We start from the raw sequence: 16,906 nt of genomic DNA, 5'->3' as shown, positions 1-16,906 counted from the left end.
AAAGATAATCTGTGAATAAAAATGTAAAAAGTTTCACTATAATATTTATCTTACGTCAGGATGGCTTACAATATTGTAAACCAAGGATTCATCTTCAGAATCATGAGTACTCTTTTGAAGAAAGTCTTTCCTTCCGGAATTTAAAGAGGATTTGGCGCCATGTTTTCGTGGGTTTAATGTTTCACGTGGTATATTAACTCTTTTGTCCGTATTTATTGCTTTAACTATTCAAAATTACGTATTATGCAGTTGACCATCGTTTATATTGGTTTCTCCTTTGATAGAAATCTTAGGAAATCTGCGTTGGCTTAACCTGCATCGTAGATTTACTTGTTTGCATCATTCACGGGCACATATTTGAGCAAGAACTTTCTTGTATTTGACCGTGGCATTGTAATTTTAGAGGGTATATAAAATGTTCAGGAAATTAGTGTTACAAATGCATCAATCAAGAGAGTTGGAGAGTTCAGTCATGTGCGGAGTTGGGTAGAATCCACGGATAGCGGGAAACATGGACGGCGAATTTATGTTTTATTGCGTTGAAGGTAAGAAAGAGTTACTGCGAAGAATAAAACCAAGAGTTCAGAAGTAAAGTAGTTTTTTTCTTAAATTTTTAGTCTCTTTCGGGTACGTTTTATATCATCGTGAATTCTAAGCAACATACCCGTCAATGTAATGGGATGTCAGGGCCATGTGGTAATTCATTCATTGCCTTAGTAGTGTCCTTTACGATTTTTTTTCGAGCGTTTATAAGGTACAGTAGAAATACGTAAAATTTCGCATGGAAATCAATGGTATTGGTTCTTTAGACTAGCGCAAAATTTCAACAGGCTTCTAGAGCTTCCGATGCGGATCGCATACTTGTTCTTCGATATTTAGATATGTATCTAATTTTTAAAATTTGCCTAGGAAAATTATTCTTTTGTCGCTAGTAATGTCGTCCATGTGATTGTCTTCCAAGTCGAAGGCAGTAAATTTTTCGGTACAGTTATTTCTTTACCTGGATGCCATGGCAACCGTGAAAGCTTGCGCATCTTGCAAAGGTGGCAAGGTGTTGTTGGTTATTTTAAGTTTATTTTGTGCCGCCATTTAAGGTAATGTTATCAAGTGGCTGTAGTCAGGACGCTTTTAGAATTACTCGAAGTGGCAATCAACGATAGTCTCATAGCACCAGTGCGACTGCGAGTTTCGGGTAAATGCCTGTCAGTTGCTTAATCATATTGGATGAAAAATGTTCACTATTTTGTTACGCTGTTTGCCTATTTTTTATTCCTCTCTGAAATGGCTGTCTTTTTCTGACGGTCATCATTCACTGCTGACAGTTTTGGTTGTGTGTGCATTGTGGAGCTGTTCTGTTGCCAACTTTCTTCAGATGATTCTCCCAATTTCCAAAGCAGCACTGTTGAGTGGTCGTTACTAGTTGAAGTAAATTAATGTCCAAGCGTTGGTTTCTAGCTGGGTCAGAGTTTCCCATGCTCGATTCCCAAGTCCTGCCTGGCCACTTGTTGACTTTCCTTTCTGCCATTGTTTTCCTGGCAATCCTATTTGGTTCGGTTGACCAGAGAGAATTGTGTGGGAAATTTACTGTTCTATTTTCGGACTATATATGGATGGCCTCACTTATATGTGTCTTGTCACAGGGAAATAAATTTTGCTTTGTCACTCTTTGAGTGTCTTAGCCCAAATCCAAAATGTTTTTCAGAGAATGTTAAAAAATCTGTGGTAAATTCTATCATAAAAGTAGAGGGAAGGTGGGGCAGAGGGAAGCCTTGCTTTGGTTTCTATAGTCTAATGAAAGAGGTTGAAAAGGTCACACTAAGTGCTGGTTTCCTGTTATCTTGCATCTGTGGCTGCACGTCGTGAAATCTGCAGAGGTCTTATCTGAGAAATTGTTGTACTAGGATGCAGGGGCACAGCTAAGAATTAAGGCTAGGGGGGATTTTAGGAGCAACTAATACTCTGGGGTGTGGGGGTACTGCATACCTGCCAGGGTAAGTAGGAGTTGTGGGGGTCCTCCACCAGAAAAAGATTTATACTTCAAAATGGCCAGTTTTATGGCTTTCTGAGGGATATTTGATTTATCCTAACACTATTCTATAGCTAATGCTAATCCATTAAGTAAAATGGATTAAATTTAAAAATTTCTCTGAGCTCTGGGGGGGTTTTATCCCCCTAACCCCCCCCCCCCCATTGCTGCACCACTGCTAGGATGGGTCAAATCACTTTGTGGTACTTGGGATCTACATTGTTAAGCACTCAGCCACACGCAGATGAGTTTCACACAAGTTGCATAGGAGACAAGGGCTGCATGATGCTGTTCTGTGGTCACATAACACAGGCACCATCTGACACTTGTAGCACGAGGTGGGTGTATAGGCAACGGGACTCATTGCTCTTGGAATCCTGAGCTTAGTTTACGTTGCCTTCAGAGAAATTTGAGTTATTTCATTTGGTCACAAGGTTTGGTTGGTTGTTTCTTTCGTGTTGCTGCCTTGAAGGAGGTTAACCCCATGAAAGTCTGGGTCCTGGGGTAAACATTGTACACTCGAATTGCTCTCTCATATCTTCACCTAACCATCAAAATAAGGGCTTGGTTGGCTTCAAAATATCTGAAGTATTCAGTTAAAAACAAGGGTATTCTTTTTGAGATGATAAAATTTGTAAAATATAATTGCTCTAATAGTGTACTGTAGAGCCAAGAAAACCATACTATGATAGTGTTGAAAACTTAATTGCGTCATACTCGACTCCAGGGGTTTGGTGTTCTCAAAGCTCTAATTTTACACAAACTGTTGGATATCTTCTTTCCAATGAAGTATAAATACCTAATTGTTTATATTATTGAAATTGCAGCAAATATTTTTACTTCTGATTTCTCAATCTAACATAATGACTCAAATAACTTTTTCTTATGGTTTTTTTTTTTCTTGGTATGTTTCGTTTGAATTGTAATTAATTTAGTTAAGAAATGAGTCATATTTTTTTCACTTTGCCTCCTGTGCTTGGGCCCTTTACCAAATTTTTTATCAAATTTTTATTTCTTTTTAGGTAACATTTATTTTTTATTTGAAAGTCAAAAGCAAGGTTTAATAATCTTAAGTTTTTGCAGCATCGCTATGTTCCTCAAACTTTTGTTTCTTGTGGATCTTGAGGCTATGATTAATGTTTATTTATTTAATTTTTTTCTTAATTACTATTTTTATTTTATGCATATGATTTGTACATAGTCTACGTGGTTTAATAAATTCAGATTTCTTTTAAGTGTTTTCTTTTATTTATTTTATCTTTTTAGTTTTTGTTGCTCATTTTGGCTTTCAAGTTTTCAATCCAATTTTATTTTATTATTTATTTTATTTCCTTTTTTATTTACTAGGGGTTTTGTGTGTAGTTTTTTTTGGCAGAGGAAAAAAAATCTCTTAAGTTTTTCTATCAACAAATTCAAATTTCCTTGACAACTAGTAGTGTTTTATTTGCATCTGATTTTATTACAAGAATTTCTCTGTGGTAAATGTGTTATGTAAACAAACAAAGTTTTCATTGGGATGTAATTTGTCTAGTGACTGAGGTAGAAATAGAATCTCTTCTTTGATATTACATCACTCAAATTCTACTTGTCAATCCATCAAAATGTTGCTATTTCAAAATGGCAAGGTGCTAGTCATAAAATAAGCAAGAAGCCCACAGTGTAATATATACAACATTTCAAGTGGATCATTTTAGAGATCAAAGGTAATTGATGACTTAATCAGTATCCTAAACCAATTATTCTGCTTTCTTGATAATCATATTATTCAAGTAGACAGAATTTTCATAGAAAAAGAAACTAGCATGGAGTTGAGAGGTAATGTTGAAGGTTCTGTGTCAAAATGATCGAGTTCTTAATGTTATGCATATTTTGCTGAAAACCAGATAATTGTCTAAAGATTGTATTCAATTTGGAATATCATCGTGTGTGAATTGAGGCGATAAATCTATTTACGTGTAAAAGATCCACAGAGAAAAAATCATCTGCCTTGAACGGGATTCAAACCTGGATCCCCCGATTTCTGGTCGAGTGCTTTAGCCAGTTAAGTTACCGAGGCGTCATTCTTCCCTGTGGATATTTGTGGACACTACCGGACAAGGTGTTGCTGGACTGCTGAGCATATGATGCCACAAGCAGTCCAAATAGTGCGCACAGCGCCACAGCCAGAGAGCAGGCCCAGACATAGAACACAAAGAGGTGATCGCTCTTGACTAGTTTTGGTCTCTTCTTTGTGTTCTCTTTGTACCTCTTTGTGTTCTATGTCCGGGCCTGCTCTCCAGCTGTGGCGCTGTATGCACTATTTGGACTGCTGGTGGCATCACATGCTCAGCAGTCCAGCAACACCTTGTCCGGTAGTGTCCACAGGGAAGAAGGATGCCTTGGTAGCTTAACTGGCTAAAGCACTTGACTGGAATCTGGGTTCGAATCCCGGTCATGGCCGATGATTTTTTCTCTATGGATCTTTCGCACAATTGTGCATTGCGGGTGACTCCCGTAAAAGTTATAATTGCGGCTAGTCCTGGTATACTTTAAATCTATTTACTTCTGTGCCAATTCAAAATACCTTGTAACTTACTAAAAATTTTCTGAGAGATTTCAATGTAGACACTGGTTGCTAATGAACTTCATCTACTCATGGAACTGTATGCTGACCAAAATTATTTTCTGTACAATAAGAATTTTTATCACCAAACAGATGGCCTTGCCATGAGATCCCTGCCTTCACCTGTATTAGCTGAAATAAATCTTGACAATTTAGAATACCAATTCCGCACATTCCATCTTATATAACGCTTTGTTTTGGTATTGTTATGTTGATGACATCATCTGCTAATGGACCAGATGTGTCTGACAATGAGATAACTTTTTGAATCTTTTCAACTCTCAACATCCCAAGATAACCTAAAGTAGAAATGGAATGCAACAAACAGTTAACTTTCTTGATCACCCCAAATCCATAGTAAGAATTTCATATTTACAGAAAACCCTGCTATTACCATCACTGGTCAACATTCCTAAGATTGGGTTGATGCAGCTCTATAGTCAATTCTCCTATCGACCAATCTTTACACACCTACATATTTCTTCTCTTTCACATCTGTCTTTATCTGTTCTATCTATTTCATGAGAGGTCTTCGTTTTCCGTTCTTGTCATGTACTTATCCCTCGACGATTGTCATCATTAGGCCATCATGTCTCAAGATGAGGCCTATACGGTTCTTCCGTCTTCTTATTAATGTTTTCATGAGGCTTCCCTTCTCTTCTACTCTTCTTAGGACTTCCTCATTACTTACTTGGTCTATCCAATTGATCCCTATTATTCTTATGGAGCACCATATTTCGAAGGCCTCTATCCTTGCTTTCTCTGCTGCTGTCATTTTCCATGCATCACTTCTGTTTAGAAGTATACTCCAAATGTAGGTTCTTATAAATTGTATCTTTAATTCCATGTTTAAGTGTCCTGCTACAAGCAGTACTGTATATTCTGCTAATAATTTCTTTCCTGCTTCTCCCATTGCTAGTTATCCTGCTTCCCAAATACATAATAGAATTCGTCCACCTTTTTCAGATTTTGTTTCCCTATTTTAGTGTTAGTATTGACTTCTTCTCTTCTGCTGCATACTAATATCTTCATTTTTGTTGCACTTGTTTTCAACTGATATTTGCCCATCACTTTACCCATATTTATCAAAATCTTTTTCAAATCTCTGTCTCTGCAATGATGGCTATGTCGTTGGAAAATCTTAGCATCCTAATTTGTTCTCCATGGATATTTACTCCTGAGCCCTGTTCTTTGATTTCATTAACCCTTTCTTGGTGTGAATGTTAAAAATTATAGATGACAAAGCACAGCCTTGTCTCACTCCTTCCTTAATTTTTGCTTCTTCACAGTTAGGTCTTGATTTTATCACCTCTACTTTGTTTTTGATGAACGACTTCCAAATATAAAATGAAAAAAACAGGCGGATGAAAGAAAAATTTCTGGATATTAATACAGTAGATTCCGGTTAATTGGGACTTATCGGGACTTGTGCACTTTGCCCCAACTAAGCGGCTGCCCCAAACTATCCTGTATATGGGCATAAACAAACATTAAAATGATAGAAAGAAGACTAAAGAATGTTTATAATGCAACATAAGTTACATAAGTTTATTAAACTATTAATTTGATTAATAAGTCAGCGATTTTAGTTATTTATTATCATTTTTAAGAATTAAAACAATTTAGTTAAAATAATTTTTCACAGGCTCAAGCGACGCTGAATGAATGTCTATTACGAAGTCCTATTAAAGAAAAGTCCTATTCTCTTGCGAATAGTATTACAATAAGAGCTTTAAAAATAGGGCAAGAATAGGAACATCTGTGAAAAATAAGAGTAAATCAAAGGAGGAAAATATAAAAGAAATAGTACATATTCTGAAAACAAAAATATTTAATTTCGTTGCGAGTATAGTCTATGTTGCCAACTCATGGCCCAATAAAGCGGCATGCTGTCCCAGTTAAGCGGAGAATACTCTGGGATATTCCTCTATTGGGTTCTGTTCTTCAAGATCTACCCCAATTAAGCGGCTGCCCCAAGTAACCGGTGGACTCATTAAACGGAATCTACTGTACTTTGATATTCTTGTGCAAATAATGAGAGTAATAATATATTTGTGGTATTCCACTGAACTTTTTATTTATTTTTTACAATTAATCTGCCTTGTTACAGCTCTAACTATGTCATTATAAATCGTAACTTCCTTTTGGCTGGAATAAGCCTTGATAATGATGCAGTTTGTGTGGAAAGTGATGAGGTTATTTTTTAAAATGTGTGGAATATTGCAAAGTTAATATTACTCCCATCATGCCAATATTCCTAAAAGTAGAGTCGGAAAACGTTGAATATTGTATAACTGATAATTGTTCTTCACAGCATTAATATGGATAAGCAGCGAAGGAAGACTCCAAAAAGACAAGATTTTCTAGGAAAAAAGTCGTCTCCTGAAATGAATTCTCTTCCATCAGACTTATTTACGCCACCTAAGCACTTAAATTTGTGCAAAAAACCCAAGTTAAGGCATCAGTACCGACCTGGGGAACCAATGCCTAATAGTAAATCTGATGGAAAGGTAAAAATAAGTAGAGCCTATGTTGGGTGCACTGTGAGTAGCAGTGTACAATGCTTGTTACTTGAAATCTTATTACATTATATTATATGCTGACCTGTTTTGGTCTTTGTTAGTGCATGAGTATCAATGAAAGAAAATGATAACTCATAAAAATAAAAATGCTTGTAATAATGCTAGGGTACACCAGTATCCTATTTTTTTTAGTTTTTCTATCCTTAATGAGCTAAGAAATGCCTTCACTGTGTTCTTTTCGATTCTATCATGAATGAATTCTCATCTTATCTTTTTTTGAAGAATTAATTGTTTGTCCTTCCATTGCTTTATAGCTTTCTGTTCATTTGATTTCATAATTTTGGTGCTCCTCACAATTTACCCTTGCTTTGCCAGTATTGTGCTCAAAAGGATCCATAATAAAGTTTAGAATCCTGTTGTTCAGTGCTAGTTCATTAAAAATTGAATTTATATTTTACTCTGTAACAAACTGAATTGCAGAGTTGATTTCAATGTAGTGTTCCTATTCCCTTCCTACAATAAAAATTTTTCAGAAAGATTTGATGGTGTCATGGCCGGGCTTCTGGCTAATTTCTTGTGGCCCCCAGAGGCTATAGAAATTACTGTATCGCACTTTGCCCACAAACGACACTCCAAGGGTGTAGGGGCACCTAGTTAGAAGATACACTTTGAAATTACATAATTAAAACCAAAAATTGACACAAATAAATATTATATAAACAAATATATATATAAAATAAACAATGTCAAAAATCACATTGATGGATTGAACTTTTTAACCTATAAAGATTGTTGCATTTTGAAGTTTTCTGTTATTATTTAATGATGTGTTGGTAAAGTGATGTGGATCATTGTGTCCTTCAGGGCGATGTGAAATCGATTTTTGGCCCTTGCATTAAAAAAAGGTTGAAGACCCTTGGTCTAGGGGATTAGGTCATTTCACATAATGAGTGAATAGTTTCTTAATAGACTGGTGAACTTATCAAGTTTACCAGTCTGTGAACACAGTGTTATTCTGAGTCAAAATCTACCCTCAATGTCTCATCAATCTTATGAATAACGGCTATATTTTATATACCTAGTTATATTTTGTGGCAGAAAGGTTACTTTCTTATTGATGAAGATTTTTCATCAATTTTAGAAGAGGCTTTCACCATTGGCACTGCTAAGAAAGGAAAGAGAGAATTTCAGGAAGAAACTTGTTAAAATAATTTTGCAAGGCGATTCTAAGTGTAACGTGGATGAGCTGGATTTATACAAAGATGGAGTAAGGATCAATTATCTAATTTTCTTGATTTTCTGTTTACTATTAAAAGCGTAAGTTGCCGGAGCTAATATATATAATTTTCTAGGATGGAACTGATCAGCAAATTCCTAATAAAGAAGAGCAAATGATTCTGCGCTACTATTATTATATTCATCATGGCATTGATACCATACATGTAGCTCCTATAGAAGTGTCTTGGCTTAAGAACATTTATGGACTTGTACCATTGCATTTGAAGAATCGCTGGGCAACTTTAGTGGATGAGTTGACTGATGAGATTCGTGAGGATTTTCTTATTGCAGTGAAGAAAGCTGTTGTGGATTTTGTATTGCAGGACCCAGCTAAAGGTGTCCCAAACCTTAAGGTGTGTTTCATTTAGCCTAGGCTTCACAATATAATTTACAGTTTCTATTTTTGTACATGGTTTACCGTTAAATCAGCTATACTCCTATTTGTAAGTAAAATCTGGTGGGTTCCTTCTCACCTAGTATAAAAGAATTCATTTCCTGAGCATCATTTCTTTTCATATGAAAGAAAGGGAAAGTGCATTGATTTTTTCTCTTTGTGGTATTAATCCTCTGCAATCAGTTGTAAAAAAAATTACTGTCATCTTGGTGGTGTTTGTAATACTGATATTATTTTCAATTTATGATTTTGAATTGTTGCCAGTGTGGCTTCCTGTCACATTTGAGGCATGATTGGATAGAATAAGAGCCTGGCTGCATAAAATATTGAAAAGTGAATTACTTCCTTTGTGATAGGACTTCCAAAAAATTTCTGTTGTGGGTCATAAAAAATCCTGTTACACTGGAAGTAGTACATTTCTCATGAGCAGTTCCTATCTTGAAATTGCTAATTTATTTGAGGTGCCATTTTTGGTATTAAGTACTTTTATTCCATGTATTGACAGCTATATGTCTGAGTATGTCTCTGTTTAGTGTTTGAGGAGTTTCAGTCACTTAAATTTGCATTGAGATAATAGGGTAGTTTCCTTCATCAAAGAAAACGAAAGGCATTGATTGCGATTCGTTACCCACCATTAGTGTATTCATAATACACAAATTATTTGGTTTTTGAAATACCGGTTTTGACGAATGGCAAGGGTCAAATTTTATCCTCATTTGAAAAAGGCCAGATTGGCGCCCGTGCGATTCCACTCCACGTGACGTCACAGGGACCTAGTTTCTACACGAGAGGATAGGAGTTATACATCGTCTGAGGTTACCAATGCATGCATGAGGCACAGAGCTCAGGGAAACATGTCTTAATAATCACCTATTAAAACTGGCTTAGGTCGGAAAGTTTTCTTCGTTTGATAAGGTATTAATAAACCTTTTTTAAGCCAAGCGCTACCATCCAGCAAGGTACTCAGCTACCCGCTAGCATCCTGCGTCCTATTAGCGCTCAGAGCCTCGATCAAGGTCACCTCACAAGGTGGGAGGGGGAACCAGAAATGCGTCGCACGGACTTTTTCCCATCATTCCTACTTACGCGTCGCGTTTTCGCGCGCTTGAAAATTTTCACTTTTCATTTAATCGCGAAAAATAGATATCGTCATTTAAAAATCTAAAAGCATGAAATACGTACTCCAGGAGTAATAATCTTTCGATTTAGGCAATAAAAAAATAATAGGAAACCACCCTATTATGACTTTGAGGAGCTTGAATTTGTTGCCTTGCATCTTAAAAGTTTCCCTCTCCTTCCTAATGAAGCTAAGGTTTCTTCAAAGAGTATTAACCACCGCCTTGATGTAATCCCTTGAGGTAAGTTTTCTTTTTTGTCTCCCTAAGAAGCTCTGGACTTTCTCTAGACTGTCCCTCTCTCCTTTTAATGTAAATCAATTTTGGAGTACGTTCTTGGCGTATGTATTTGTATTTCATTTGTACACATTGTATTCCCTGTATCAGGTCCCTGATTTTCTCTAGCTCAAAGTTCACTATTTTCCCCACCTCCGCTCTCATCTTATTTCCACTCCTGAGTTTATTCATCACTTTTCTCTATCTCCTAATATATTTAAAAATGTGGCTCTCTCTCTCATCCCTCTGAAAATAACTAAAATTGCATCTTTACTCAGCTTCTTTTGGATATTTACTTTTTTCTTTGTAACATTTTGGTGCATTTCTTCGTTATACATTAGAATCCTGCTTTATGATGGGTTGGTCTTATGCTGGACTGATCTGACCAAATATTTCATGCCCTAAGTTAAATAAAAAATTTCACCAATTTTGTTTTAACTTGTGATAACTAATTTGAAGCACTGCCTGATGAGAATTATTGATGACTGAATTGTAAGGTTTTATGTGCTGCAAGATAAAAATTCTCTCATCACTTCAGTATGCATATTTTTAGTTGAAGTTTAAATCTAGTAAAGAATTTTAGAATGAAACACATGAAGCTGGCATTAAAAAAACTGTAAAACAAAGAAGATTGCAGACATTGTAAGTATGATCTCATTTAACAATAATGGAAATCAGATGTACTTCAAGCTCAGTTTTGAGATGAAGGCGAAGTTGGAAACAAGAAGACATTTTGGAAAACTTGATATGAGATGAGAATATTAAACAAGGAAAATCAAAAATTCAATAAACCCGATGAGCATTTATGCTTGAATTTAAAACATTGTGTGAAATAGAAATTTGAAAAAAATATACATTTGCTTCATTCTATTTACCAATGAGGAGCCTCTGTTACTGTTAGTTTCTATTATTAAAAAATCCCACGAAGTTTAATGAACAGGTTTACAAATATGTATGAACTTTCAATAAAATGAGTGTCCTTTTGATCTTTGGAACAAAATAATGCCGGGGATCTTGCTGAGCACTTGTAATCCATTTTAAAGTCTAAGGTTGAATACTTAAGCATTCCATAAGAAATTTTTAATGGTATTCTGTCATTTGCATTTATGGTCGGTGAGGAGGAAAGTCAGAGAACATTCTGGCGAATGGGATTTGCAATTGGTGCAAGCCACCCTTCTGCAACGACTTAAATCTTAAACACCTACTCCTCAAAGTGAAGGACACAGTGGTAGTAATGGACCTGGGTGGAATTTACAGACTTACGTGTGAAGACTGTAAAGCTTGATATATTGAGCAGACGGGAAGAAGCCTCAAAGTCTGAGCAGCTATGTACGTAGATGATGGATTATGAAAAAAAGGAAGGGAAATCGTAGTTTGCAGCCTACCTCCTGGCAGAAGGATATCAGGCAGGCTTCATACCAGAGATGGTGTGCAAGAAGAAGAAAAGGACCAGGATGTATAATTTAGAGCAAATATTTATTGTTTCAGCTTTTAAAACTAATACACCCCTACTAATGACTGTGTGTGTCCCTACCATTTCCCAATTCTTGCCCCCACACGGTTAACCCAAAGCAAACCCTTACAATGGTAACTATGTGTTCAGTCTTGACCCAGGTAGTACAAAGTAAGATAGTTTTCCATTTCTCATAGTTTTCTTATGGAAAAAAATTGATAAGACTTATTGTAAGCTAAGGGACTCATATAAGGCAAGGATAAGATTTTAGGTAAGAATACCGTAAAATATCCTATGATTAACAGAAGTCGTTTCTGCTGGAGCTCCAAAGGCGGCAGAACAGCGTACTACATATGCTACACTGCTCAGCCTGATATGAATTTAAAGCCTACGGGTGAAATTCAGCAAGAACCGTAATTCAGCGAGTCTTTATAAGAGCTGAACAACTTATAACAGATGTTCCTAAAAGTAGAAAAAAAATTAATTACAAACGACTGGCTGGTGAAGATGCAAAGCTTAAATACACATACTTTTTCTTTGTGGCAGAAAGAAAAAAATAAAATCTGGGAGAATTGAATGTGCGACCCATTGGTCAGTAGTTTTATATACTAACTATTGCACTGCGGCATCTGTTAAGGATATGAGGCATAGGTACCAGTTTAAACCTAATTATGTATGTAGAAAACCTTAGCTGCTGCGTGCGTGAAAGAAACTGAAATTATTTAAGGTCCACACAATCTAATATTTATGAATTTTAATTTATTGTCTGATTAATTGATGAATAAATAATAGATTCCCTTCTTTGATATTTACATTTTATGTTCTATTCATGTGAAATTACGTGTTTTTCTTACGACTTTAATTATGCCGTCATATCATAAATGTGAATAATTCTCAAATTATGGCTGTATGATGTTATTTCTCCTCATAACATAGAAGTGCCAAGAGTAAAAACATTATTGTCATACATATTAGCCTTAATGGAGCCATTACTCTGGATGTTTGTCAGCCTGGCTGTAAGAGACCCTAAGAAAAGACCAGCAAGCTTATAACCGCCCTTCTTATTTATTCCTTTCACCTTATCTCAAAGACTTATTATGTGCTGGCTAGGGATGATATTGGAGTGTAGCGCAACATGTTGACTGTAATAAATGATGAATACTAAGTGGAATTTGGCAGGAAATGAAGCTCATAAAAGTGAAAAACCTTGCAATTTTTTCAAACTGAATTGATTTGCACCAAAATTTGGGGTTAGACTAATTATACCCCCTACTTCAAAATCTATATTATGCCGAAGGGCGCTTTTTATTTTTCAGGGGTGAAAACTACCCCTAAAAGCTGAAACTTAAATTTTTTTTAAAGCTAAATACGTGTAAAATTTAGTTTAAATTATTTGTATAATTATTTTTTTTATGTTTGGAAAATAATTTTAAGGTGTTTCAACCCATAATAATCAACCCTTATTGGGGGTTAATGTAAAAAAGAATTTTCAAACTGAATCGATTTGCATAAAAATTTGTGATTATACTAATCATACCTCCTTTAAAAATTTTTTTCATACCCCTAAAAGCTAAAACTTAAAAAATTATATTTTAAAGCTAAATACGGGTAAAATTTAGTTTAAATTTTTTTATAATTATTTTTTTTGTTTGAAAAATAATTTTAAGGCGTTTCAACCCATAATAATCAACCCTTATTGGGGGTTAATGTAAAAAAAAATATTTACCCTAAAAATAAAAATTATTTATCACATTGTATCTTCTTATTCACTTTCTCACTCCTTATATTATGTATTCACTTTTTTCTCTCATGATTTTAATCAGTAAACAGAAAAGATATAACAATAGGATAAACAGAACAAACTTCGTCATGGTAAAATAAACAAATAAATGTACATTTATGTAGACATTACATGAAACACAATCAAACGGCGACTGTATGGCTTCCAGTCTTCCCACCACACGCATGCTCACAGGTCACTGTGAGCGAGAGCACACATACTCACATATGTGTATGCATATATACATCTTTTGGGTATGTGTGTTTATTTTGTAGCAAATTTGAGTGTATTGTTAGCTTTTAACGTAAAGTACACAAAGTATATGCTGATTATGAGGAATGCTAATTATAAATGCTCTGAATTGTAGATTTCGAATTTTTCGAAAATAAATTTGATTGGTATTTCAAACATAGCTCCTTTATTTTTTAAGATAGAATGTTCATGTAAATTGTATTTTGTAGGGTTTTTTACTGACTACAAGGTCATGTGAATTAAAATTTTTTCGAGTCATTAATTTTGAAAGGGGAGGGATTTAAGGGTTTAAATAAGGTGGAGCTTCCTTGGAAATAGAAGTTTTAATTATAAATATCTCACCAAATATTTATTGTATAGAAAATTAAAACACACCAAAATATTTGAAAATAAAGAAGCTACAATTTATTACTCTAGCATTTTTTTCATATCTCCAGTTTTTTGGAGTTATTTTGAAAAAAAAGAGCATTTTTAACGAAATTTTAGAAAATGACTTTTCACTTTTTCTCCAGTTTTTCCAAAATTTAGAGTTGTAAATTAAAAAAAACTTCTAGGATCAATTAACAATACTTAAATAAAGAGAAATTCTGAAGGGCATTGATCAATTTTGTCTAGAGTGGTAATAAGGAGTTGTTTTCACTGATTTTTTTCGTACAAAAAAGTAGGGACTGATCTTATTTTTAATCATAACTCGCTCAAATTCATGATAAAAATTTTTTTTGTCATTATAAGAAAGTTTTTTAAAAACACTTTTAAACAGATTAAATAATTTTTCCTCGAAAATTAAATTTTTCCCGCTATTTGGTATTGAATCTTTCAAATTTAGCGTATGACAAACAATAGATAACCATCAACAAGCTGTAGCTCGGTCCGAATTGGTCATAAAGGAAATATAAAATAAGATTTTTATTTAATTTTTTACAAGCTACAGTTTTGTTACTCACACTTTCCTAATAAAATTAATACTTTTCAAGTTATTTGCCTATAATTGATTAAAATCGTTGATTTTTTCGTCAAAAAACTGTTACTTTCAATCGCAAATAACTCAAAAAATGTTAATTTTACGCCAAAAATGGATAGAACATTTTATTCTTAGAATCTATTTTTCTATCGATTCCTCTGGTCAAAATATAATTAAAATTTTCCACCCCCGAGATGGGGTGGAAACCACCCCCAGGGTAAAAGCGCCCGTCGGCATGATATAGATTATTATTCTTGGTATATTCCCTACTTATTGTGAAAATTTCAAGAAAATCGATTCAGTTTGAAAAAATTGCAAGCCGAAAGGCTTCGTTTCCTGGACTAAAAGTATAATTACTTTTCAGTGATAATGATGGGATTCCAGAAAGTATCACCTATTACAATCACTTAATGGTAGCTGAAAAGCCTTGAGTTTAAGCCCCATGATGATTCCCTGAAAATGTATCATTCATGTTTGTTCAATTCTATAAATAAATAGTTTATCTGGGGGATCAGGTTGGTGTGGTGGCTAGAGTGTTGGCTTCCCACCTTATGGGCTCGGGTTCAAATCCTGGCAGTGGCTGAAAATTCTAAGAGATTGCGTGATCTCTGCTTGAGTGTTGTGTGGAGGACATTTCAAGAGCAACACTCCATCCATCAGATGGGATGTTAAGCTATGGTCCCCTTAGTGACTTTAGTTAAGAGCAGGCTAATGTCGACGCTGGGTTTTTCTCCACCCATCCTGCCATACCCTTCCCTCATGGTACAAATGACCTCAGCTGTCGATCCCCTCCTCCAAATACAATACCAATAGTATATTTGATGAAGAAATTCTGATAGCTTTTAATGAGGCCTAAAATAAGGCCCCTAAGTGAAATTAATGATACAACCACCATAACACAAGTTGTGTGTGGGTTGCGTGTACTCTATTTAAAATTCATTTTGTCCTTATTGATCGTTTATTGTTCTGAAAATTGGAAAATGCCTCTGTTATGCAGTGTATGATGCACATTTTTGGAGGGGTTCATCAGGTTTCACATTTTTAGCGAACAGAATCAAGAGAAAGAATTTCCTATACATATGTTCTTGAATTGTTAGATGAAGATTGTAACTTCTGCAATGATATTTTCTCAGAAATAAAGGTTTACTTAGGAAGAGTGAAGACACTAATTCATTTTAATATTCTTGCAAATGAAATACATTGCAAACGCAAATGACATACATAGTTAACATTCCATTGGCACAGTAGAGGAGTCTTATCTTTATTTATTTTTCCTTTACTATCATTTAATAATAAACATAAATTCCATTAAAACCAGTTAAGCTGCAGCAACTGATATAAAATAGTATTTTTACTGATTTGCTTGATGCATTCACTTGATATGTAGTCTCACTCATAGGTTGATTTGATTGGTTTAGGTAGATTTCACCCCATGATGAACCTAAAATGTGTGAAATCATACATAAAGGTCAGTCCTTTCCCATCACCAGAGGTGTAAGGTATTACTATAATCTGTTCATTTCATCTCTGCGGGTGAGTTGGTGTGGCTAAAGCAAGTGGAGATGAGGGGAGGGAAAGTTTCTTGACCTGTGACTTTGCCTTTGCCAATCAGCAAACAGTAGGTGTGGCCTCAGTTAGTCGCTCTCAGACCTCTGCCAAGTGAACATCGTTAATCTGCTTGTGGAGTGGTGTTGCCAAACCTCACGCGTTCTCCTTGTATGTGATTAAGTATACCTACCACCAGCAGTGCTTCATTCAGCGTGGTAGCTGACAATGTCATGGGCTTCTGTGAAAGGATTATCATCGATACCTTCCAAATGAGTAGGTATATTGTCTCGGAGCTTGGGCCAAAATACCTGTGGCCACCCATGACTCACTCGTTTTCAGTGACAAAGTAGGATGGCTATGTACATTTGGCAACATTATGTTCGCTCCTCCTCTCTCTCTCGGTACTACCCCTCCCCCATCAGCAAAGCTATCCGAGAGTGTTCGGACTCTCATGGAAGCTCACCCGCAGACATAAAGTGAATAGACTATAATGGCTTGCAGTTAGACATTTTTTTAAATGATGCTGACTAAAGTGCTGAGTATGTATGAATTAATTATAATTGTTGGCTGTGGGTCGATAGGTTGACATGTAAGTAAAGATTTAAAGACTCATGATTAAGACAAAAAATCAGTGAAAGTTATGACAAAGCCAATAGTGGAAGGGATGGTTGTGGTATTGTATCCCGATACGAAGTAGAT

The 16,906-nt window shown here is 35.2% G+C and overlaps 1 protein-coding gene across 1 annotated transcript; it reads left to right on the top strand.

Annotated features, from left to right (window-relative positions):
- Positions 1-60: 60 nt before the first annotated feature.
- LOC124168952 (dynein axonemal heavy chain 7-like) lies at positions 61-8,916 on the top strand. Its single transcript, XM_046547369.1, has 4 exons — positions 61-545; positions 6,943-7,138; positions 8,292-8,417; positions 8,503-8,916. The coding sequence occupies exons 2-4, from the start codon at positions 6,950-6,952 to the stop codon at positions 8,794-8,796; spliced, it is 609 nt and encodes a 202-aa protein (XP_046403325.1). The 5' UTR covers positions 61-545; positions 6,943-6,949; the 3' UTR covers positions 8,797-8,916.
- Positions 8,917-16,906: the final 7,990 nt, after the last annotated feature.

The sequence above is a fragment of the Ischnura elegans genome, chromosome 12, assembly GCF_921293095.1.
Source record: "Ischnura elegans chromosome 12, ioIscEleg1.1, whole genome shotgun sequence".
Lineage (NCBI taxonomy): Eukaryota > Metazoa > Arthropoda > Insecta > Odonata > Coenagrionidae > Ischnura > Ischnura elegans.
Note: the sequence above shows the minus strand (reverse complement) of the source record. Positions and strands in the feature narration are given on the sequence as shown.

Bases quoted from the DNA above. Each gene is read 5' to 3' on its own strand.
- LOC124168952 (XM_046547369.1), top strand. From the start codon at position 6,950: ATGGATAAGCAGCGAAGGAAGACTCCAAAAAGACAAGATTTTCTAGGA. The intron at 7,139-8,291 runs GTAAAAATAAGT...CATCAATTTTAG, and splicing joins ATAGTAAATCTGATGGAAAG to AAGAGGCTTTCACCATTGGC. The intron at 8,418-8,502 runs GTAAGGATCAAT...ATAATTTTCTAG, and splicing joins TGGATTTATACAAAGATGGA to GATGGAACTGATCAGCAAAT.